The sequence below is a fragment of the Maniola jurtina genome, chromosome 9, assembly GCF_905333055.1.
Source record: "Maniola jurtina chromosome 9, ilManJurt1.1, whole genome shotgun sequence".
Classification (NCBI taxonomy): Eukaryota; Metazoa; Arthropoda; class Insecta; order Lepidoptera; family Nymphalidae; genus Maniola; species Maniola jurtina.
In genome coordinates, this window is record NC_060037.1 from 14400529 (window position 1) to 14425748 (window position 25220).

The 25220-nt window shown below is 38.0% G+C and overlaps 1 protein-coding gene across 2 annotated transcripts in view; it reads left to right on the forward strand.

Annotated features, from left to right (window-relative positions):
- Window positions 1-21432, forward strand: part of LOC123868113 (knirps-related protein-like) — a 126964-nt gene extending 105532 nt beyond the window's left edge. For both annotated transcript variants that reach the window (XM_045910477.1, XM_045910478.1), the window contains exon 3: window positions 19564-21432. In XM_045910477.1, coding sequence (XP_045766433.1) covers window positions 19564-20589 — 1026 coding nt within the window. In that variant the 3' untranslated portion in view covers window positions 20590-21432. The remainder of the gene's footprint in view (window positions 1-19563) is intronic.
- The last annotated feature ends 3788 nt before the right edge of the window (window positions 21433-25220 follow it).

The window sequence follows — 25220 nt, forward strand, 5'->3', positions numbered from 1 at the left end:
TCTGAGAAGAGTCCACAACAAACTCAGCCAAGATTAATATTTCTCATAATATAGTCGATTCAGGATCAACCCGAGAATTCCCTCATATAGATCACTGGCTATGGTGTCATAAAATCAAAGAAAAATAGGGCTAGGTACTTTAGGGCTACCATAGATCAAATGTACCTACTAACCACACAATCACTTTAATATTATAAAGGCGAAAGTTTGTGTGTATGTAAGAGTAGGAGAACTAGCTCCAATAAAACTCGCGCCATTGTTATTATTCATCACAGTTTATTATCAAACTTTTAACCATCTTTAATATTACTTTTATCCAAATAAACCTTTACAAATACTTTTGAATCATCAAATGAATCTACCACTGGTTCGGAACGCCTTTCCTGCCGAGAAGAACCAGCAAGAAACTCAGCGGTTGCTCTTTTCAAAGATTTGATTTACAATAAGATTCGATTTACAATATTTTAACCGAAATTACATTTAACCGTCAAACTTAAACGAACAAATTTGAAAGAAGTTAAGAAACTCAACATTTAAACCAAAGTTACAATTAACTGTCAAACTAAACCGAATAAATTAAAAAGGTAGACAAATTCAACGTGTTATCACTTCGACTGTCGATAATAGAATGCCGCTCCGCTGGACCGCTTCGCTTTTAAATACTATCGTGGCGGTGGGGTTCGGAAACGTCGACGACGTACGATGCGTCATTGAGGATTCTACTCGTCATTCGATCTATGAATTACATGTCTCATTATTGCGCCGATACGGCCATACTGATCATAGGCGCGTCCCTGCGCCTACTCTCGTCCTTTTTCTCTGCAATAAAGTGCATAAATTAGTAAACCAACATCACACACACATAAACCCTTATAATTTCGAAATCAAAAATGGTTCCTCAACACTCTTATCACGTTAAGAATCTCATAGCCTCAGGGCCTCGACACCCATATTAGCTTTCACGTTAACTCATAGCCTTCACGTAAACACATTTCAATTATCTTGGAACACATAAGTGATAACGTCAGAACCTCATAGCCTCAGCGCTAATTTTGGTTCAGCCTCAGAGCCTCGGCGCTCATTTTAGCCTTGACGTTGACACATGAATTACAAGACAATTGAAAACACATAAGTGATCATCAGAACCTCATAGCCTCAGCGCTAATTTCGGTTCAGTAACCATTTTTTTTGCTTTTTTTTTTTTTTTTTTTCACATTTCAATTATCTTAAAGCACAAATGACGTTACAACCTCATAGCCTCAGCGCTAATTTTGGTTCACACATCAAATGGACTTTAAGGATAATTGAAACCCCAAGTGATGACGCCAGAACCTCATAACCTCAGCGTTAATTTTGGTTCAGCCTCAGAGCCTCAGCGCTCATTTTGGCCTTGACGTTTACACCTTCGGAAAGATAGTAAAAAGTGATGACGGCGGAACCTCAAGCCTCAGCGCTAATATTGGTTCAGCCTCAGAGCCTCAGCGCTCATATTGGCCTTGCCGTTTACACTTAAATAATGGAAAAGTACTTAACTTATAAAAGCACGTCAGTCTGCGCGTCAAATCCTCACTTTGCCGTACTATTACGTTTACTCATAGCCGATACGGCCACATTACTTTGTACTTCAAATTTTGGTACGCTTTCCAAACGTTCGTTAATCGTGGCAAACTTTTCTTCTGGTCCCATTGGTTTACTTCGATGAAGTTCACGTCTATTGTTCAGTAATATTCATATTCAGAGGATATTCTTACTTCAGCTTTTACGTTAACATTTTATACAATATTATTATCAGTTTTTTTTTTTTTTTTTTCTCTTTCTTTTTTTTTTTTTTTTGCATTGTTTATCTTTTTGTTTGTTTTTTTTTTTTTTTTTGCGGTATTACCCTTTTTTTTTAAATATTTATCCTCTTTTTTTTTATCATTACTATCCCATTGTTTTTTTTTTTTTTTTTTGTATCATTGTTTGATAAATACAAAACCCCAACTCTACCTAGACCGGCTCTTCCACCCCTATACCGGTCCCAAACCGACCATCTAGCCTAGCTACCACAACTAGTACTATGACCTCAACCAACGGAAACCACATAAGGTAACCACAACTCTAAAACCTACAGTAAGTACGACAGACCGTGTCTACTGAGAAGTGTCTCTGGCCAGAGCCGCAGAATAATTAATCGGTTTTGATATATACAACACCCAGCGTTACGAATTCATAAAACACCACGGGATTCTATAACTAGATCTGATATGTATCACCGACCTGTAGAACTCTGATTATAATAACAACAAGTAACTGGGCGACGGTACCCTACACTAGATTGGCTCCATCGTAACTACTATCTCAACCGTCTAATCAACATTTCTAACCAACAATATCCACACGTATGTAAATTCACATTATTTGTACAAATTGGAACGAACTCACCAATTACAACTGCAACTTAAAATCACTTTCACAGTACTGACTCAAGAAGTCCTTTCACTACTTCACTCTGTCGAAACACCACACGTAATGAATGCCGCTCTGCCGCTGGTTAGCGTGTCTACCCCAAAAATCTCCCTACCACTTCACGCCATTTTATCATAAAAATACCCGCGCCACTTGCTATTGGTCGATTCAAACATATCACAAGACTGCCAACATAAAAAATGATATTGCCAATATTGTTAAAGTTGCCACTTGAAAATAATATTGACTATGGACAAACACGATTTACTCAAAACTTTGAATAATTATGGAATTATTAAACAGTAAATTTAATCGAATCACGACAATTGTAATGTTATTATCTGTTCGTATTTGGTTGGTACCAAAAATTTGTAACAATAAGAAGAGAAAAAGTGGATTCGCAAACACATCTCTTTATGAGGTCTGTACTATTTGGTAGATAATAGGAACACATGGAAGCACTTAAATTATAAAATCGCGTCAACACCTTGAAATTAAAATTTGGATTGCACTACAGGAACAAGCGAGGTCTGTTAGTCAGTCATCAACTCATCGCCGATTGGGCGAATTTCATAATTAGTTGATAATAGGAACACGTCAAAACAGTTAAATTATGAAACCACGTCGATCGCCTTGAAATTAAAATTTAGATTGCACTTCAGGAACAAGTGAGGTCTGTCAGTCAGTCATCACCGATGTGGTCTCATTAATTTCTTGGGTGAATTACATAATTTGAGAACATGTTCGGCCATTCTGCCCATGACAACCTTTTCTCGTCAGTAGACAATAAGTACCTCAGATATGCCGTGATTAAGTCAGTACTTTCATCTCTTTTAGGATCGCTTTATGGTGTGATTTGATGTATTCCACTGAAGGTTTGATTAGACATTTTTAGCTTTCTCGTAAAGCTTGAGCTTGATCTTAATATGGGATGGTGTTATTAAAACTGATTTAAATTGTCTGTCAATCGTCCAAGTAAATTACTTAGTAGAAAATTCTTTACAATAATGGCCTTCTTAATGAACCAAACTTATGAACATTCAACAAATTTATGACTACAAGACTCGTATCTTGGTTGAAAAATGAAACCTTAAAAATTTATTCACTACTATCATTTAAGACAAAAAGGAAACTGGGATACCGGTTCTACGTATCGTTGATATTTGGCATTGGCACGCACAACACACGGAAACGTTTAAGTGCGAAACTTGTAATTAGAATAAGTCTGAACCGAACGAGAAACTCGAAAGAAATGGCCAATACGAAGATGTTCCAGTAAGTATTTAAGATAGCTTGGATTCGGGCTCCAAATACCTAATCGAGCAATCCATGTACCCACAAATGTTTAATCCGCCAAATGCGGCAGTGGTCTGAGAAACACGCGGAACAACTATTAAAATATCAACTTAAAAAAAAAAATTAAAAATCTCTGAGATTAAATCCTACAAAAGATATTCATAACCAACGGCCAAGAAAGACAATTTAGTTTTCCCAACAACACTTCCTAACGGAGCCAATACTTTTAACGGAAATGGAAAATGATCAGCAAATCACCAAAGCCGTTGAGTCACCTCGCACAGACCCGTCAGCTCACCACAGAGTTTGTCAAAGTTATTCGATAAACCTGTATTACGAAGAAAACAACCGATTCTATATGACACAACATCCAGTCAGTAGCTTGGTCCTTGGTAATAGTATTCCACCATAAAACAGAAAACGTTGAAAAGAAGGAACACTGCCGATCAGTGTCTCCCACCATAAAACAAGCCCTTGATCTAGTACGGTATTAAGGATCACTTAAAAAAACAAAAATACTATGCTATTATGACCTCTCAAAGTGACTGCTGTGAAATTTAAGAATATTCAACGGTTCGCCATTAACAGCGAAATCTACGAATAATCAAAAACGATTTTGAAGACAAAAAAAAAACGGAACTATCCAGAAACACAACAGGAGTCCGATAAATTGCTTAAACCCGTCTACTATCATCTTGGGACCACGAAATAGTAAAGTAAATGTTTTCAAAGAAATACACCTGTGAAGCTATACAAAACACATCTGCTTCTAATAGCGGCCTACCACTGGAAAAATAAATAAAGATTATGATAATAATAAATGAAATGATGACAAATAAAACAGCTCACACCACGCCAGGCACGTCATCTTCTGTCGGCAACTATCTTTGAAATCTTAGGTTTGTATCACGTTCCAGACTTTGGATACCTTCAGCCATTATTTCACTTATCCAACATCATACGTATGCCAATTCACTCAGGTTATACTCCTTGGATTGATTGTTCTAAAACTGGTACTGTACTCCGTGTCGTGGTTTTAAGCAAACATTCCCACGATTTTACTGCTCCTAAATGAGCGCTAGCTGCTTTCAGTCGCACTTCGTTGTATTTTAAATCATATTCATTTCTTTCACATCAGGGTTGAAGTTTGAAAATAAACGGCTAAAATCTATTCATTATTTCTCAATCTATGTCTCTAAAGTATTATCCAGAAATGCCGTTGCTATTAGCGAGGCGATGATGGTAATTGGCGTTGATTCATCCCTTCTTCTGATGTAAGAGTAGGAGAACTAGCTCCAATAAAACTCGCGCCATTGTTATTATTCATCACAGTTTATTATCAAACTTTTAACCATCTTTAATATTACTTTTATCCAAATAAACCTTTACAAATACTTTTGAATCATCAAATGAATCTACCACTGGTTCGGAACGCCTTTCCTGCCGAGAAGAACCAGCAAGAAACTCAGCGGTTGCTCTTTTCAAAGATTTGATTTACAATAAGATTCGATTTACAATATTTTAACCGAAATTACATTTAACCGTCAAACTTAAACGAACAAATTTGAAAGAAGTTAAGAAACTCAACATTTAAACCAAAGTTACAATTAACTGTCAAACTAAACCGAATAAATTAAAAAGGTAGACAAATTCAACGTGTTATCACTTCGACTGTCGATAATAGAATGCCGCTCCGCTGGACCGCTTCGCTTTTAAATACTATCGTGGCGGTGGGGTTCGGAAACGTCGACGACGTACGATGCGTCATTGAGGATTCTACTCGTCATTCGATCTATGAATTACATGTCTCATTATTGCGCCGATATGTATGTATGTTTGTTACTCTTTCACGCAAAAAGTACCGGACAGATTTGGAAGAGATAAATTACCCATACCCTGGATTAACACATAGGCTACTTTTTATCTCGGAAAATCAAGGAGTTCCCACGGGATTTTGAATTTCTGTGGTACAAAAATTTCTTCCGCCTGCTAGTGACGTCGAAGCGTCGACGTTATGTTAGAAGTTCTGTGCCTTGAACTGTGATATTGATCAGACAATCATTATGATAATAGGTCAGAATCATTGTACCAAATTCGAGTTCATACGGTGCGTGCAAAGTTCTACACTAATCTAATAGGGTTAATCTAACCATAAAACATTATTCAAACAGCGCGCGTGTTATTAAGCCATTATGTTTTTGTTACATATCGTTTCGCCGTGAGCTTCTGTCATTATCGAATCATATAAAACTATAATCGCCTCCACAGACTAGAGTACAGAGACAGACCAAAAATCGGCCGATATTTAGTCGCATATTGAAACAGTAGGTATCCTATGAGTTTTTTATTGATAGCGAGCAAATGAGCAAGTGGCAAGGAGGCGAACAGGGGGCACCTTTGGGAAGGCTTTGCTCCCCGATCTCTCCAATTATTTCTTTAAGTCCTAGGGTTCACCCCCAGGTGGAGCTTCGCGCTCGGTTTTCCACCTGGTGACGCTGTAGCACCCAGTAGGGCTTACGCAGCATACTTAATCTAAAGAAAAACTATATTTTCTATGCATTAGTGTAGAGCCAACGAAAGATTTTTTGACATCTGTCAGTTGCATACAAAATAATATTTTGTGCCCTCTCGCACACATTAAAGTCAAAGTCAAAGTCATTTATTCAAATTGGGTACTATTGTACACTTTCTGATTGACACGCAATGATGTAGTGGTTATAATTAATTACGTTAACTTAAAACTAAAGCTACGAGGGTCCCAAACGCGCCCAAGTCTGAGAAGAGCCCACAACAAACTCAGCCGGTTATTCTTATTTTTATTATCACCACTTTACAAACACACCACATTACTTTGATATCTGACAACGAAACGTCAAAAACGCAATCCCTCGTTGACTCTACTAGGTATAGGACGTATTCGATTTTCATGACAATTGTTTGCTACACACTCTAGACATCGAGAAACATTAAGTCTCTAGTGTGAACTTACAAATAATACATTGTTAACCTTGCAAATAAAGTGGCTAATTAAAAAAAAATTGGATCAAAATCGATCTATTCATTTGCAATGGCCGCCTCGTCAAAACAATCGCAATACCTTTCATGGGTTGAATCGATTCGTCTCGTGACGCCATTCGATTCTAATCGATCGCGCATCCTCTAAAGGACAACTTAACAGTGTAATCTTATTCTTATAAGTCATCACTCGGCACAGAGGACGAGATTATAATACTAGCAGTATTATAATCTCATCCTGCTGATGATTTCGTTAGCGTGGATTTCGATTTTTTAAAATCTCGTGGCAACTCATCTAGCCTATTTTTAAGAATAGCCTATTTTTACACCTGTCTTGTGTAAAGTCTATGTATGTCTTTCTTAACTTAATATGTTAGTAATAATTTTTATTTTTATTCTATTTAAAAGGTAATATTTAAACACCAGTTACGTGGTAAAACGTGTTACGACGTAGAAGAAGAAGACTATTTGTCTTTGTTTTCACGTCACCCATAGCGTAATGTTTGACATATCGTCGTATCGATCAAATCGGGAGTTCCCACTCGTGCCTTACCCTAGTTCACTTTGGCATGGTCGAAAATCGCACAGATTCTAGGTCAGTGATTAATGATTGTCATTGTCTTAAGGTCGTTATGAAACTGTCAACGGACGCAACAGCTTGGCACACCGATCGACTTATTGGAGCATGGCGATCATTTTTATTCACGTCACGAGTACAAAGTGCACAGTGATACTAGTAATAGCTCGTTCACACAGTCTGCGTAAGCGTAAACGTAGCGCGTACCATTGCGTTATAATGTATGGAACTGTATGAAACATGGCACAGCGTTTGCGTAAAGCGTGGACGTATGCGTAACCCGGGGTTTACGCGTGTCTCTACGCACGTGTCACGTGTACGTGCTTGGTGTGAATCGGCGTTAAGGGCGATTACGCACTGCACCCGATCTGAATCCGTGAAAATACGTTCCGAAGTAGTCATAGAACTTATAGTAGCTTACGTACTAGCTCCGACTTCCGTCATCCGAGTTCACTACGTTAGCCGTGAGAATATCTAGGATGTGCCTCGGATTCAAATTGGATGTATGACGTAGATATGTCAAAGATGTCTACTGAATAGCATGGATTTGGATCAAAGATCGGATTAGTGCGTGAGCAATATCCGAGTTTTTTATATCTATCCGTAGTTTCATGGACTCGGATCGGATGAGTGCGTAATCGCTCTTAGACCCTTTTGTAAACGCGAATTACCTTTCGGTTTACGCAGATTTGAGACAAACGCCAGACAGATTTGTCTGATGAATTACATCAGGCTCGATTATGGTAAAATTACAGCTACAGTATGACAATCGCAATCACCTCTGATTGGTTACAATACATTGTTGCAACAAGAACACTATAAAAGTCAATCACAATAATTGCTATTGCAATATTGATTAATGATATTTTTAGGGCTCTGTATCTCTAACGAAAAAAGGAACCCTTGTAGGATAATTTCGTAGTTAGTCTATCTGCCTGTCGTGTCTAGAGAGTAGAGACCCGTCTAGAGAACCAAAACCTATAAAGTACTTCCCGTCGACCTAGAATCATGAAAGGCAGATAGCAATGTTTTATAGCACAAATAAAGAGAAACATCCAAAAAACGGCAATTTGTGGTTTCATCCCAAAAAAAAAGTGTTTTTCTTGTACGATAGAGAGAACCCTTCGTGTGTAAGTTCAACTCGCGGTTGACCAGTTTTTTTTTTACGTCTGTGCATTTCTCTTCAACTGGTTTACGTCGTCCAAAGCAAGAAACATGGTGGTCAATGTTTACAATAATTTTCCCATAAAATTTAGTGTCAATAAAATAAAAAGTTCGAAATTATCAGATCTACGTTCTCAAATCGGCGATAATGTCACTTGATAGCGAGTTAGTGTGCTATAAATTTACACCAAAGAGTAACATACTATCGGATGACGTTATAAATATTAATAAGTATTGCAAATAGGCACCTCTCGAACATGTCATTTATTGATTTGATTACCAAAATAAGAATACGTATGTAAAAATATCCGAATGCTAATTTTTTCGGCATTTATATTATTTTTATTTACCATGCATCTATTAGATTTAATCTCGCTTGACGATCATTAAATTAATAGACCACTTTATAGTAGCCTCTTAAACTCTATGAAATTCCTGTAATAGTGAATCTATTTGATTTGTCGCAGTCGTAGATAACAGAGTTTACAAATTGTTTATATTAATTAAGCTATGTAATTTATTTACAACCTGATTAATTTAATTCGGTCTATTAGTGGTAAGTATATTTTTTTCTATTTCAAGTATTATTTTACTATTTTTTATTACTCACATTTTTGTTATTTTTTCGCGATTCGGTTGCGTAGATTTATGCGCTTTTAAAGATTCTTTTGAGGATGTACGTCACCTAAAATTAACACGCAGAACCTAGACCGAACCTAACTTAGGCTTCTAGACCTAACCTAACAGCTGAAATGTCAGTTAGGCAGTTACCTCCTTTAATCTGTGTAAATGTTCACGACTATGCTGTCCAATGCCTGCGTACTTAGATACCTACGCTAGATTATTAATAGTAGTATCTTATTACTAGCTTATGCCCGCGACTTCGTCCGTGTCGACTAAAACAATTTCAATTCCCAATTTTATCCCCCTAGGGGTTGAATTTTCAAAAATCCTTTCTCAGTGGATGTCTACGTGATAATAGCTATCTACATGCCAAATTTCAACCCGATTTATCCAGTTGTTTTTGCGCAAAAGATTGATAGATCTCTCAGTCAGCCTCTTATTCTTTTATAAATTAAGATTCTATCAGTATTAAGTAGGTATACCTAGTATTTTTTTTTTAATTTGCTCTTCCCTTGTTTTGCCTCTGCGACTATGTTGTCGTAAGTCTGCTCTACTTCTTGAGTACGTTATAGTGACAAGTGGCATTTTGACGGATGGTTCTGCAACCGCGACTCCATAATGGTGGCTTTGGTTGATTTACGACGGACGATTGCCGGATTTACGTTCGCTCAAACAGATAACCTTTACACGACTATTTACAATTATTTGTAGACGTTTACTTCATTTACTGAAACAAAAACATACAATTACGCGTTTCATTTTTTATTTATTCGTATGCTAGATGATGCCCGCGACTTCGTCCGTGTGGATAAAAATGTTTTTTGAAAGTCCCATGTGAACTCTTTGATTTTCCGGCATAAAAAGTAGCCTATGTCCATCCCCGGGATGGAAGCTAACTCTAGGTACTTATGCCCATCAAAATTGCTTGAACTATTGGACCCTGAAAAGCTAGCAGACAGACAGACAGCCTTTCGCATTTATAATATTAGTATGGAACTATGGACGTCCTAGCCCCTGCCAGCGATCTCACCTGATGATAAGTGATGATGCAGTCTAAGATGGAAGTAAGCTAGCCAGGAAGGGGTATGTCAGTTTTTATTAAACCCATATCTACCCATTTGAGTTTCTACACGGCATCATACTGGGATTTACGCTACGCTAAATCGCTTGGTGGCACGGCTTTGCCTGTAGAGTGGTAACTAGCCACGGCCGAAGCCTCCCACCAGACCAGACCAGAGATTTATAAATTATAAAATCCCAAACCCCTGCCGGGTATCAAACTCGGGACCACCCACGAATAAGACTAAAACAGACACGCTTACCATTGTGCCAGGGAGGTTGTCAAAATTGAACATTATGGAGTCTTTGTCAGGCATGCAGGTTTTCAGACGATGTTTTCCTTCACCGTTAACATTTTATTTGTTGAAAAAAAAATCATTTTTAAAGTGCACGACTTTAACTAAATACTTCGATCCTTAATCGGCAAAAGATCACCGATATCGATCACAAATGTTCCAGTTTTCAAATCGAAACCGGATATCGAAATATCAGAAGCAGCCATGCGCGGCATCGGTTCACATTACACGAATAATCGATTGCGCCTAATGTCAGCCGTAATCAAAACATCGAGTCGAGTCGATTCACTCGATAGTTTGCGCGGTCACCGGCTCTCAACGATAACGAGAGATGACACGCGATTGAGCAATCTTTCAAATCCAGATCACGAATAATAGTTAAGGTTACACTTTTCACGCGCTTCTTACAAACGTATTGGATTTCTGTGCATATTACTCTGATTATTATACTACTTTTTTAGGGTTTCCTACCTCAAAAGGGAAAACGGAACCCTTATTGGATCACTTTGTTGTCAGTCTGTCTGTCCGTCGTGTCTGTCAAAAGCCTATAGGGTACTTCCCGTTGACCTAGAATCATGAAATTAGGTAGGTAAGTCTTATAGCACAAGTACAGGAATAAATCTGAAAACCGCGAATTTGTGGTTAGGTACATCATTAAAAAAAAATGCGTTTCAATTTTCAAAGTAAGATAACTATACCAAGTGGGGTATCATATGAAAGGGCTTTACCTGTACATTCTAAAACAGGTTTTTATTTATTTTTATGTATAATAGTTTTTGATTTATCGTGTAAAATGTTGGAAAAAATACCCGAGTACGGAACCCTCGGCGCGCGAGTCTGAGTCGCACTTGGCCGGTTTTTTTTATCCAATGTTACATAAAGAATTATCATATCTTACAATCCTTGCCTCCAGCTTACACCGCGTGGGTTTATATCCTGGACTCTTTTATTTGTCTAGTCTTAAACTAAGCTAAGTGCCTACATATCGATTTATCTTTTTATCATCATGGATCCTCTCTCAGTATAAGGATTTGGTCACAGTCTATCACACAGATCAAGTGCGGATTAGCAGACTTCACACTCCTTTAAGAACATTAACTGCAGGCAGGTTTCCTTAAATCGTCGTAACCTCAGATTAGCAGAGTCCGGTTCCGTAATTTTTGATATTTATTTGGAATTGTTTGGAATTCGAATCAATAAATTCCCCTAAGAATGGAACTGTCAGTGGAGTCACACCCATTTACACTAATGGTAGATTTATTCGATCCATCCGAGATTTACGATGTCGGCATCTACTTACCGAGATCAGCTCAAGGTGGACCAGTACCCTCAGTATGAGATTTTACTTCTCACCAAATTAGTATTCGAGAGTCGAAACAAAATAACGTCAAAGTGAATTGGACCTAAAGGCCCTTGATTTAAAAAAAACTCAATACCATTGATTTTAATTTCGCAACGTTTCCGCTTGGAGCGCTGGTTGTAAATATATGTACAAACTTGAACATTAAAACAAGGCCTTTAAGGGTCATTTTACTTTAACACTAAAGTGTTTCAACTCTGTGTGAAGTGAATACTATCAACGTTGGCGAGAAGTAAAATCTTATACTGAGGGTACAGTGCGGATGCTGTGTCACGTTGCGGAAACGTACGCATGCGCTGAGTTATTGTCTCACATTAGTTAGCTAATGACAATCCATACTGACATGTAATGCATGGACGTAATATATTCAATCATCAATGTAACATATTGTAAACATTGGAACGTCGTTAGCATTGTTTACAAATATTATGTTGTGTAACATTGGTTTATTCCGTTTAAATGCGCCCTTAAACCATCACCCTAGGGTGTACACTGTACCTATGCTCGAAAGTGCGTATCAATCATCCACTTCAAACGTAAAAATAATATACGAATTCCATTGAATTCCATCCATGGATTCCATCCATCCATGGATGCGTTATTGTATGTGCGTTTATAGAATATTATTCGAGTTTTTGCCAGCGGCTTATAACTGTCTGTTATAAGTCGTCTGACTTATGACTGTCCGCGTCCGGGAACTGTCATTTCCCGAGGATTTTCCAAAAATTTCTATCATACAAACGTTGTCCCGACATTATAAACACAACAAAAAAGAATTATACAATTATTGGTCCGGTTGTTCGGAAGTTATGCGCGTACATATATTTAGCGATTTATTTTTATTTAACTTTTTTGTAAAAATAATTCATTAAAAACCTTAGACAAAGTATTCCACTACTATGCACGAGTTTTCTTTTACAATGGGAAGGGTTTTGGCCATAGTCTCTAGCCAAGTGCGGATTGGCAGACTTCACACGCCTTTGAGAATATTATATAGAACCCTCAGGCATGCAGGTTTCCTCAATAAGCACCATTAAAATAAGCTTATTGCCTAGAACATTAAAATTGCCTAGAACGCACATAATTACGGAAACCGCGGACTCTCCGAATAAAGAGTCCGAGACGTAGGCTACCACAGCTATATTTTATTTTAGTGCATACTCATATAAATCAACCAACAGCTTCTGTATGCACTCACTCTCATTAACTATAAATCAAAGGGTCCATCGAGCTAGGGTTTTTTAAATCACTGCGGTAGGTAGGGACCAAGGAGGGTACTATAAAACATACCTCAAGTTTAATACCCCGCTTTATGATGACCTAATGGGGTAGTACAGTATTTGCTCACGGCAAATTTTATGACCTCTACATTGTATCGTGGAGTTGTATGGATAGGTTTTGCTTTTGCGAGGAACTCCGCTCAATATAATATTATGTTCTATTTTACGGTTTGCACGGCTATCAAGTTTGGTCATTTCAAAAGCTAAGTTTGCATAATGGAGCATACCCACCGTACAAAAAGTAGCCTGGAGACTTTTCAAGTCAATGTTAACCGTACATAAATATTTAACGTAGTACAGAAATGAACAGATAGACAACAAGTGTAAATTAAAAATTTATAACACCTCCAACAAGAGAAGGTTACAGTAACTAGAAAAGAGATGATAACTTTCAAACGGCAGAACCGATTTTCTTGGATTATAGCTAAGAACACTCTCGATCAAGCCACTTTTCAAACAAAAAAAAAACTCAATTAAAATCGGTTCATTAGTTTACGAACTACGATGCCACATACAGATACACAGATACACACGTCAAACTTATAACACCCCTCTTTTTGAGGCTGAAAAAGCTTTTGTCCCTTTTCAGTCCATACTCATTGGCAGATTTACGCAATTTGCGTTAACTTGAAAAGCCACAATACAGAGTACGTAGTTGAATTTCCATGGACACGTACCTATGAAGCGTTTTTTGATTCGAACCGCTAATAAATGAAACGCCCTTCCAACATCAGTTATTTCCTAAAATTTCAATATGGGTAATGGGTATAATATACCTTTAAGTCAAGCGTGATTAGGCATCTTCTGGGTAAGCGCGCTCCATCTTAGGCTGCATAATCACTTGCCAGCAGGTCTGATTGCAGCCCAGCGGTAATCTATTTAAAAAAAATTGAGTCCCAGAAAATAGGATACCTTTATTCGGGCGGTCGGCGCGTGCTAGATAAGCGATCAGATTAAATCTTTGCCATGGAACACGGCGCAGTGATGCGAACAAGTTATAAAACTAAACCTTAATCCGCCATCAAATACAATGAGGCATTAACCTTGACAGCTCATGCGGTCTAAGAGCACCTACAGTCAATAGACTTTTTATCGTCTGATCGTTTAGTCGGAGAACAGCTACATGAAGAACGCTACGAAGAAGATATAAAATAGGCCTTAAATATTATTAACCTTGACAAATCATGCAATCTAAGAGCACCAACAGTCAAAAGACTTTTTATCGGGCGATCGTTAAGTCGGTGAATATGCAAGCATGAAAACCTGTAGGTCTGCACGCGTACGTTGTCGAAATTCCATGAATCGGTACAAAGCGATTTGCCTCCTCTTTTCTAATTCGAACCGCTATGCTAGGATATAATAGGCCCTTCCAGCATCAGTTTTCTCCTCCAAATTTAATAGGGATACCTTCAAATCAAGAGTGAATAGGCATCTTCTAGGCAAGCGCGCTACAGGAAGAGCGCTGTGGTTTATAATCATCATCATCATTATGATCAACCAATCACCTCACCAATACGCTCGGGTCTTCTCTCAAAATGAGAAGGCTTTGGCCACGCTGGCCAAGTCCGGATTGGCAGACTTCACACACCTTTGTAAATTATGGAGAACTCACAGGCACGAAGGTTTCCTCACGATGTTTTCCTTCACCGTTACTAAACCTTAAAATTAACATGCATACAGGGTGTTTGGTAATTAGTATATAATGACGACACGTACCCATGCTACTTTGATCTGATAAACACAATGCTGAAGTATAATGACGAAATAAAATTATAAAAAATTCCGTACAAAACTTTAAAAAAAATTATGTCAAAGTTTTCATGACCCTAACGTGCCTTAACTCACTGAGATCGTTGGCCATCTTTAGATAGGCCGAGGCGAACGATCTCAGTGAGTTAGGGCACATTAGGGCCATGAAAACTTGGTCATAAAAAAAAATCAAAATTTTTATGGAAATTTTTATAATTTTATTTCGTCATCGTATTTATTAGATCAAAGTAGCATAGGTACGTGTTGTCATTATATACTAATTACCAAACACCCTGTATAATTTCGAAGAGGTGCGTGCCATGGATCGAGATCCCCACTTCCCCAATAGAAGGCGGGCGTGTTAACCAATAGGCTATCACGACTCTGCTATCAGTATTAGGTGTTTACCGGTAGAAAGTCTGTGGTTTATGGGAGCCCTAATAAATAGGATGTACGCTTATTCATGAATACCTGGGTCCTCGTATGACCGCGTGTACCTACTCTGAGGGCACAAGGACGATGTGTTAGAAGGGACCGCTTCAATATTATACCTAATTAAATGATGCCCGCGACTTCGTCCACGTGGATTCAGATTTTTTTTTAATCCCGTGGGAATTCTCTGACTTTCCCGGAAAAAAAGTTGTCTATGTCAATTTCCGGGATGCAAGCTACCTCTGGAACAAACTTCATATAAATCGGCTAAACAGATGAGCCCTTATAAGAATCCCGCGGGAACTTCTCGATTTTCCGGGATAAAAAGTAGCCTGTATCCTTCCCCGGGATGTAAGCTAACTGTAAGTTGATTTTGTCTTTTCATGTGGCTAAAAAGGAACTTTATGTCACTGTCGATAAAATGAATCTACCACTGCCACAGACACACACACTCGTACACAGGACCACTGCTACTGGTATTGGTACTGGTACTCGTGGTGGTTATTGTAGAAGCATAAGCATTATGATGGTTTTCTTATTGGGAGTCCAGCAACAAACTGGACTGTCGTTATTTTATACATAACATAATATTATGTATACCTACAATATGCATTGAATGATTAAATTATTATTATTTGTATCCCTCTATAACCATTTATTAATCTATGACCTCTATTATAATATTACATTGTGTACAGACCTATATGGCAGAATACAGAATAAATAAATTATAGACGGTATAGCGTGACAATTATTATTCCTCCATAAATTGATATTATCGCTTTGTCAACACGACAATAATAGAAACCAAGTGCATAAATATGAAAGCCCAGCAAGCTTCCATGCCACGTCTTAACTAAGGGTTAAAGGTGATAAGCTTCTCCGGCCGTCTCCTAAGTCCTAATATAATCAATAATTTATGAATATACTAGCTAATGCCCGCGACTTCATGCGCGTGGATATAGCGTTTGAAAGTTATCAGCTCTTTTCTACTTACTGTAACCTTCACTTGTCGGATGTGAGATAAATTTTTAATTGACACTTGTAATTGTTTAAAACGTACACACAAACAGTTAAGGTGCGTGCCTGGGATCGAACCCCTGACATCCTGGATAGAGGGGCGAATGCCTTAACCACTGGACTATCACCGCTTTACTGAAATTACCTAAGTACCTACAAATACCGTTTTCCTAACAAACTATAAACACCAGCAACACATTATTATGCATACAACGACACTACCGCATCCCAGCCAGTTTATCTGAGCCATTAATTATAACATCAAACTAGTACAGGAAAGCTCACTTTTATGCGCCTGGTTGGGCCACTCGAGTTCACCGGGTCGCTCGGGTCATGTGAAAATTATGTGTCGTATCGATTAGCTGTAAAAGGTCTGGACACACACGACACATCACGTCAGCGACGCGTCAACAACGGTCCTGTAATGCTTCATTCACACCAGTATAACATATCAATGGACCTTGCGCCACAGGACCGCATGGTACTATCCATCCAACAAATATAATACTAATATTAACAAGTGTAAATTAAAAATTTATAACATCCCCGACAAGTGAAGGTTACAGTAACTAGAAAAGAGCTGATAATTTTCAAACGGCTGAACCGATTTTCTTGGATTATAGCTAAGAACAATCTCGATCAAGCCACCTTTCAAACAAAAAAAAACTAAATTAAAATCGTTTCATTAGTTTAGGAGCTACGCTGCCACTCGGGGGTTAAAAATATAAAATATTAAAAATTTAAAATTAAGTACCAAAGTACTTTTGACAGTTGGCACATACTTAAAGTTAAAATGGCGCACTATACCAACACAGTTCCTTATATCAAAAATATTTAAAGCTCCGTTGCCATCGTGCGTCGCTTCTAGCACGCGGTTTGTCTATCTAAGCCTTATTAATATAGATGCCTTCTGCCCATTTAATATCGGTACCACTGCTAGGTTATGCAGGTAACTATTTCTCTAGCTGTGAACATTTTAGAGATGTTCTAAAATGAGAGCTTTCCAATCTTTATACTTAAGTAAGCAGTGAAAGAAAACAACCAAACGAGCTAAGGATTTATTTACAACAGACCAGACCAGATTTCCAGACATATTTACAATAGGTCTGGCTATTTTAACGATTAAACTATTGACTAAATACGTGAGTATAGCCGTACAATCTATTCCTACTTAAAAGCTCTGGCTCATATTTTGCGCATAGAATAAGTCTGGCTGTTCCCCGCGGAAGTACAGCCAATATTCTTGCCATGTTTACTATGTGGGCAGGATTTTGTTTTATTGTAACATTGTCAGTAAATAAAATTCAAAATTCAAAAAATTGTATTTTGGTCCTTTATAATTTATTCACCCAGAACTATAGTAAATTTAAATAGTCAGTCATTGAACCTATCTTAATACGCGTCGTAAGTTACTCATATCTAATGTTAACATTTTTTAATTCACGAAATAACAGAACAAAATATTATCTACAAACATTTTACTTATAAATTCGTTCCGCTTTAGTTTGAAAGGAAACCTCTACAATCTATTGTTATCAAATTATACAATAAAAGACAATAAATTCCTTAAAAGGTACAAAAATAACCTTGAGTATTATTGAAGTTATTTTAAAAATGTCACCTTCGTTTTAAACCGCTGCTTTAAATAGTAGCGGCGTGCGCGGGCGCAGATTCGATTGTATCAGTGTGTTTAGTATGAGATTTTCCGTCTCACTAACGTTGATAGAATTCGAGCGTCGAAACATTTCAGCGTCAAAGAAAAATGGATCTTAGCATACTATATCAAACATTGGGTATATTGAGCTCTAGGAGTAACGTGAAATGAAAGATTTAGAAATGTTTTAATAGATATTTAAAACCTTTGCGTTGCCACGACGGCACACACATACCTAATCGTTTCATAGCCTACATTTGACGCCTACCAGTGTAGGTTAGACGACGGTTTGTTACAAGTTTCATAACTATCGAGAACTATGAAGTTTGAGAGATATAAGATCTCAGCTTTTGTTACATGTCAATTTCATAACCGTCGAGAACGAGAACGAGAGATATAAAATCTCATACTAAGCGCACTGATATATTTTGATCTCGATCGGCGTTAACACGCTCGTAAGATTCGGATCACGCGCGGAACGCGATTTAAAGATGGCATTGTTTTAGTTTAAATTCCTCTACTATGACGCGAGCGGTGCAATGGCTAGAGAGAGAGCCGGCGATCGCCAGACCTTCGTTGTTTTATAAATGCTGAAAGTGTTTCTGCGTACTGTCCCTAACACAGGGAAGACCGATCAGCGACTATGAAGGAGATAACAGCTAAGAAACGTGTAAGAAATTTGACGTCGAAGTATATAAAATGTAATTTTTATATTTTCTTCGGAATAGTACCTATTGGATTGCATGAATTACGTCATGCATTGCCAGACACTTCGAGTCGTAGTAACCCCCTGCCAGACATCCTACAAGTTTAAAAGTTTTAGGGTGTCTGACAGCGGGTTGCCGTTAATGTCTGGCAATCCATAGTGTGATTTCTAATACTATTCTGAAGAAAATATAAAAAAGTTACAGTCAGCTTTTATAAAATAGCGAAGGTCTGGCCCTCGTCAACTCTTAGTCCATAGCATTTATCATTCATTCCATGTTCCGAAAATATTTTGGCAGCGTCCAAGTGTCCGAGGAAGATATTGATACGGCTTTGTTACTTTAAAATAACTCCCAAAAGACATGAAGGCATTGACATGACAGTATCATCGATGTTCGATCAAAGTTCGAAACGAATTCTTTGACCTTCAAATCCGAAGTTGCTAAAAACATTTTCCTTTTAGTTCTGATCAACCCGAAACGCCAAAACAATGGAACGACTTACATAACGAGTTAAGCAAAAATCCAAGGTTGAAAAATGAAACCGTACATAAACGAACGTAGCCGACCGGAACAGAACCTGTGGCCTATATCCAGCGGAAGTGGCGTCTTAAACCGTAAACACTACGTCAATAAGGCAGTAGTTTCACTTTCGACGCTACGCACTCGAGTCGAAACCAGCAGCCCGTGTAAATACAGCCTTAAGTGTGATACACAACAAGCTTGCAATAATGTGATTTTATACATAATTTACGATGAACACTTTTAATGACGTTATCACTTATGGAGACCACTTAAAAACCCATGAAAATTATAATATTAATACCTCTATAAATCACTTGTTTATATCGTTGCCCTCTAACCTTCTTTTTTCTGTCTTTTCAGTCGTTCTTCGGGCGCTCCTACAACAATCTGAACTCCATCACTGAGTGCAAGAACAACGGGGAGTGCGTCATCAACAAAAAGAACCGCACGGCATGCAAGGCGTGTCGACTGCGCAAGTGCCTCATGGTCGGCATGTCCAAATCGGGCTCCAGATACGGAAGACGATCCAACTGGTTTAAGATCCACTGCCTGTTGCAAGAACAGCAACAAGCTGCGCAATCGCAGTCACCCCCCAGAGTGCCGCAGTCGCCTCATCTAGCACCGCCGTTTCCACCACACCTCTTCCCCGGATTAGCGCGACCGAGGACTAAAGAAGAGCTGGCTCTACTAGGCCTCGACGACTACAAAGCCCCTTGCTCGGGATCCCCAGATTCTCATCGAAGCGAGTCATCCCCTAAACTAGATGAAAAGGCTCGGATCAATCAATGTCGACCTCCCGACAGACCCTTGACGCCGCCTCGAGATGCCTTCCTCCCTCTACCTTTAGGCTTGCCCCACTTTCCACACTCACCATTTCTACACCCCCCTCACTTTAGCCCGTTCCCACCGAATCATCATCACTTACTCTTTCCCCCAGGGTTCCACCCGCTTTACTCTAGACATTTATTGGACCACGCAGCGCTTAGACAAGTGGCTGAAAACAACAACGATGTAAGAATCGATGACAACAACACTGATTCTTCAAAGCGTTTCTTTTTGGATGAGATTCTTAAGCAGCAACGGTCTACACAGCCGACTCCGCAAGAAGATGTGATCTCGGAAGCAGAATTCGTACCAACTCCACCGGCCGAAAGGAGAACATCAGAATCTCCCTTGCAAGAGAACCCAATGGATCTATCGGTCAAGTCTGATGGAAGATCGAGTTCGGCACGACGGCGTTCGGATGATAGCGAGGTTATCGCTCCTGATAATGACGATCCTGAGTCCGGAAGTGACCGAGCATCTGCCAGTGATGAAGAAGATTTGTCTTTCTCCCAAATAAAGAGGATCAAACTTCACCCTTTAGATCTGACAACCAAAGTCTGATGCCATTTCAAAGAGACGCTGTTGCAGCGCAATTATGACTTTAATTTCTCGACACCATGTTGGAGGCCAGTAAATCGGATGGTGGTTATAAATAAGATGTAGTGACTTCGGGAAGTCAGCTTTGTGAATTGTTATCGATTGAATAAAGAGTCTATCCAAATACGTATCTTAAGTAGTTAGTTAATGAAATGTTATTGGTACTTAAACCCCGGTTGAAGGATGTACAAATTGTGTGTAAATACTAAATTATTTGTACTGTAAGATTTAGGTTAGTTAGCTGGTTTTTAATTAAATAAAAATGGACCGATTGTTGCATCCAGTTTTAACGGAGAAAGTATCTAATATAACTGCGTATTTTTTTGTATTATTTTAATATAATTTATTCAATTTCAGGAGAATTTTGATCGAAGTCGTTTGACGTTTGAAGGTTTTAACACTGTGTTAACATCGGGTGCTTAGTGAAATTTGTAACTTCTTCGATTTATTCTAGTTGTAAAGTAATTTTAATATTGCAGAATTTCAATTCATATATTTTTGATTGGAAACATTCCTTGTATACAAAAAGTAATAAAAGATAATTATGGTACTCGAAACTTATACATTCCTATGAATTTGCTCAATATTGATATTATATAATGTATTCTATTTTTTACTATACTCTTTACTCGTTACGTACTCATTGTAGTAAAATTTAGTCGAAGACATACTCAGTTGTAATATTTTGTGAGAAATATTTTTTGTATATAATGTTAATGTAGGTAGCATGATTTTTATAAAACGGATTTAATGAATGCATTCCAATTTCCACGGAAGACGTACAAAATAAAATATTCACGCACTCGACTTTATAGTTTTATTTATACCTTATATCGTTTAAAGTAACAGCTTCAATACTATAGTTGCAGAACTTTTCAACTTCAGAGTTATGGCGTATGTCTATTATTTTAAAAAATAAGCATTTCCACGAAAAGTTCGATAAATATTATAAATGCGAAAGTGTGTATGTCTGGTAGGTAATTTTGACGAAAATTAAACAAAAATAGACACATAAAACATCATAATATCTGAGTGAATAGTACACAATTTACATATCAAAAATTTCGTTATTGGCAGCAAGCGAGCCGTGGCCTAACTTGGTCAGGGCGTCGGGCGCGAACCTAGAAGACGTACTGTTATAATCCTGCCAATACCGCAATTTTTGATATGTGTTTAAAAATTTCATTGAAGTGTAGGTAAAAATACTATTATAAAAAATATAAACACTATTGAGAACTTTTAGGCAAGTTTGCTCACGTGTTTTCTTTCGACGTTAAACCGAAAGATAGTTTAAAACGCATACCTAACTCCTAAAAATTAGAGTCCTTAAAAGAGAGTCCCCGAATAGGAGGCTGACATCTTAACCACTAGGCTTTCACTACTTGATTTATACTTAATAAGGGCAGTGGTAAGCGCTGTGGTCTTATTAGTGGAAGGTCTCAGGTTCGATTCCCGGCAGGGTTTGGAATTCTATAATTTCTAAATCACTGGTATGGTCTGGTGCAAGGCTTCGGCCATGGCTAGTTACCACCTTACCGGCAAAGCCGTGCCGCCAAGCGATTTAGCGTTCCGGTGCGATGCCGTACAGAAACTAAAGGGGTATGGGTTTAATAAAAACTGCCATACCCCTTCCAGGTTTGCCTGCTTCTATCTAAGAGTGCATCATCACTTACCACCAGGTGAGATTGCAGTCAAGGGCTTACTTGTATCTGAATGATACAGTTGAAAACTAAAACCCGATTGTGATCGTCTTAATAATTCGCTGAAATATTAGAGCAAAATTGTTTTTCTGCCGATTGGTATAGTTGTTATTGTATATTAATTACATGGCTCAGAATTTTCTCCCCTTTCATTTGGCATCCCACTCGATACAATAGCAAAAAAAAATATTTTTTTTTTGCTATAACATCCACTCCTCCACTTTTTTTGATGTAACATCCGTTAGATCAATTTTTTTCGTATTAAATATAGCCTATATCACTCGGACCTTTGACACCTCATTCATCAAAATCGGCCTAGTAGTTAAGTCACTACGGTGGAACACACAGAATCTGAATACAAACATACATACATACATACATAGACTGCTAACATCATTACCCTTCCTTTTGGCTTTGCCGCAGTCGGGTAAAAAAACATACTTAGTGTAAGGAAGAGGGTGGTGGAATAGTTTAGTATAAGTGTAGTGAATGTAATTGGCATAATCGACACGCCGGCAGCGCAGCCGTGAAGCTCTCGCCATTGGCAATTCAAATCAGCCGCGACCTGGATTGAACTTGCTACCTTCGTGGATCACGATGCTTTTGAAGAAGATCGTATGGATTGCAAAGTGAGGCGTTCTAAGCCTGAGATCTATAGACTGCACTTTGACTTTGCTCAGAGTAAGACACTGTTAAAACGAGACAGCGTTATACCGCTGGCATCTGTCCCGTTTTAACTGAAACTTAAGTCTAAGCAAATTCAAAGTGTATTCTATAGATTTCAACATTAGGCTCGATGTTTCCTGCAATCCGCAAGAAAATACGATACAATTAGATAAGTTGCGACTTCGTCCACGTGGATAGATAGGTATAGATTTTTGGGGTTACGTACCTCAAAAAGAAAAGCGGCACCCTTATTGGATCGCTTTGTTTTCTGTCTGTCCGTCTGTCGTGTCTGTCAAGAAAACCTATAGATACTTCTCGTTGACCTAGAATCATGTTTGACAGGTAAGTAGGCCTTATAGCACAAGTAAAGGAAAAAATCCGAAAATGTCACAAAATATAAAATTAAAATGTTTTCATGAACAAATAATAATAATTAGTATTTTTGGATAGGGAATCTTAAAAATTTGATGTAAAAGTTATTCTTAAATGAGACGGATATCAAGATAATATGCCGGACATTTGAATTTGTTTTATCATATACAGGAAGGGGTTTAGATTATATTATATGAATGAATGGGCAACCTAATTGCAGATAATAGGGTGAGTCATATCTTCTTAAAATACCATTTTAAAGCTCCTTTCGCCGGGGCTTTTAACTATGAAGTGTTAATTTTCACACTCTTTTATTACGAACATAGCTTCATACGTGGCATAAATTTCACAATGCTGTTTCTATTACACCAGACAGACAGACGGGCGTGCGTGTAACATATTGACAGACGAGCTTTATTGTATAAACATTTATTCATTTAAGAGAAACTTCATTAAAGATTACAATCTGTTATCACTTAGGTACGACTGTTTTAACATCTGAGGCCAAACAGGGTCAAAACACGAGATTGAGGTTTCAGAATTACAAAATAGCCAAGTATAGCTAAGTATAAGGGCTAACCCGGTGCGTGACAGCGCGGGTGACGGGTGGGTGTGCGGGGCGTCCTCGCCGCATGTCCCGATTGCCATCTCGACCTGTCGCAGACTATATCCGTTCGCAGATTATGACAGTCTTTGATAAATACAATCTCGTTTTCAGTAGAGTTCAAAAATCCGTAAAGTTAGAAATGCATGCCCGAGATCCAACTGCCGGGCCTAATATGAGGCTATCGCCACTCTGTATTAATTGATCTAAGTAATAGGGTTTCCGTTGGCATCCTTCGGAACATGTACGGAACCCTACCAAAATTTTACCAGGATTCTTTGGGATGGGGTATGACAAAAATTTTACCAGGATTCTTTGGGATGGGGTATGACAAAAATTTTACCAGGATTCTTTGGGATGGGGTATGACAAAAATTTTACCAGGATTCTTTGGGATGGGGTATGACAAAAATTTTACCAGGATTCTTTCGGACAGGGTATGACAATTTGGCATCCCTGATAGAAAGACCTAAGTCCTTGTCGATAAAGCCTTACTACGTAAGATGTTATTTGATATTAAGAGGCATAACCAGGTCGCGCCTTGTAATTACCACAGTGAAGCATTAAATCATGAAATCGTATTTAGCAATAATTGAAACACAATGATCTTTTGACTCTCATATATTTTCGTAAGGCATCCCGACAACCGATAAATTGATAATTGCAAGCGATTTATTTTGGTTTACATTGTTTTTGTAAGGGAAAGTTGCAAGATGGTATCTAGTGAAACATTCGCAGATAATGAAATTCTTAGATAGATAAAATATACAAGACCCCAAGGCTCAGTTACACCTCCTGCAGAAGAACTTTGAACAAATTAGAATTTTACGAATTTTAGAATAAGTACCCTCTATTTTTTTTAACATCTAAGGCCATAACTATCCCAATTATTTGGGTCGATTACTTAACAACGTACCTATTTTCAAAATTCACACTAATATTATAAAGGCGAAAGTATGTGTGTGTATGTGTGTGTGTGTGTATGTTTGTTACTCCTTCACGCAAAAACTACTAGATGGATTTGACTGAAATTTGGAATGGAGATAGATAATATCCTGGATTAGCACATAGGCTACTTTTTATCCGGGAAAATCAAAAAGTTCCCACGGGATTTCGATAAACCTAAATCCACGCGGACGAAGTCGCTGGCGTCAGCTAGTTATATATAATTTTATAATAATAATATTGTCACTAAGAAATGAATCTTAGACTACAAATGGATTGAATATAGAAAACGGATGGTGATTACCGAAG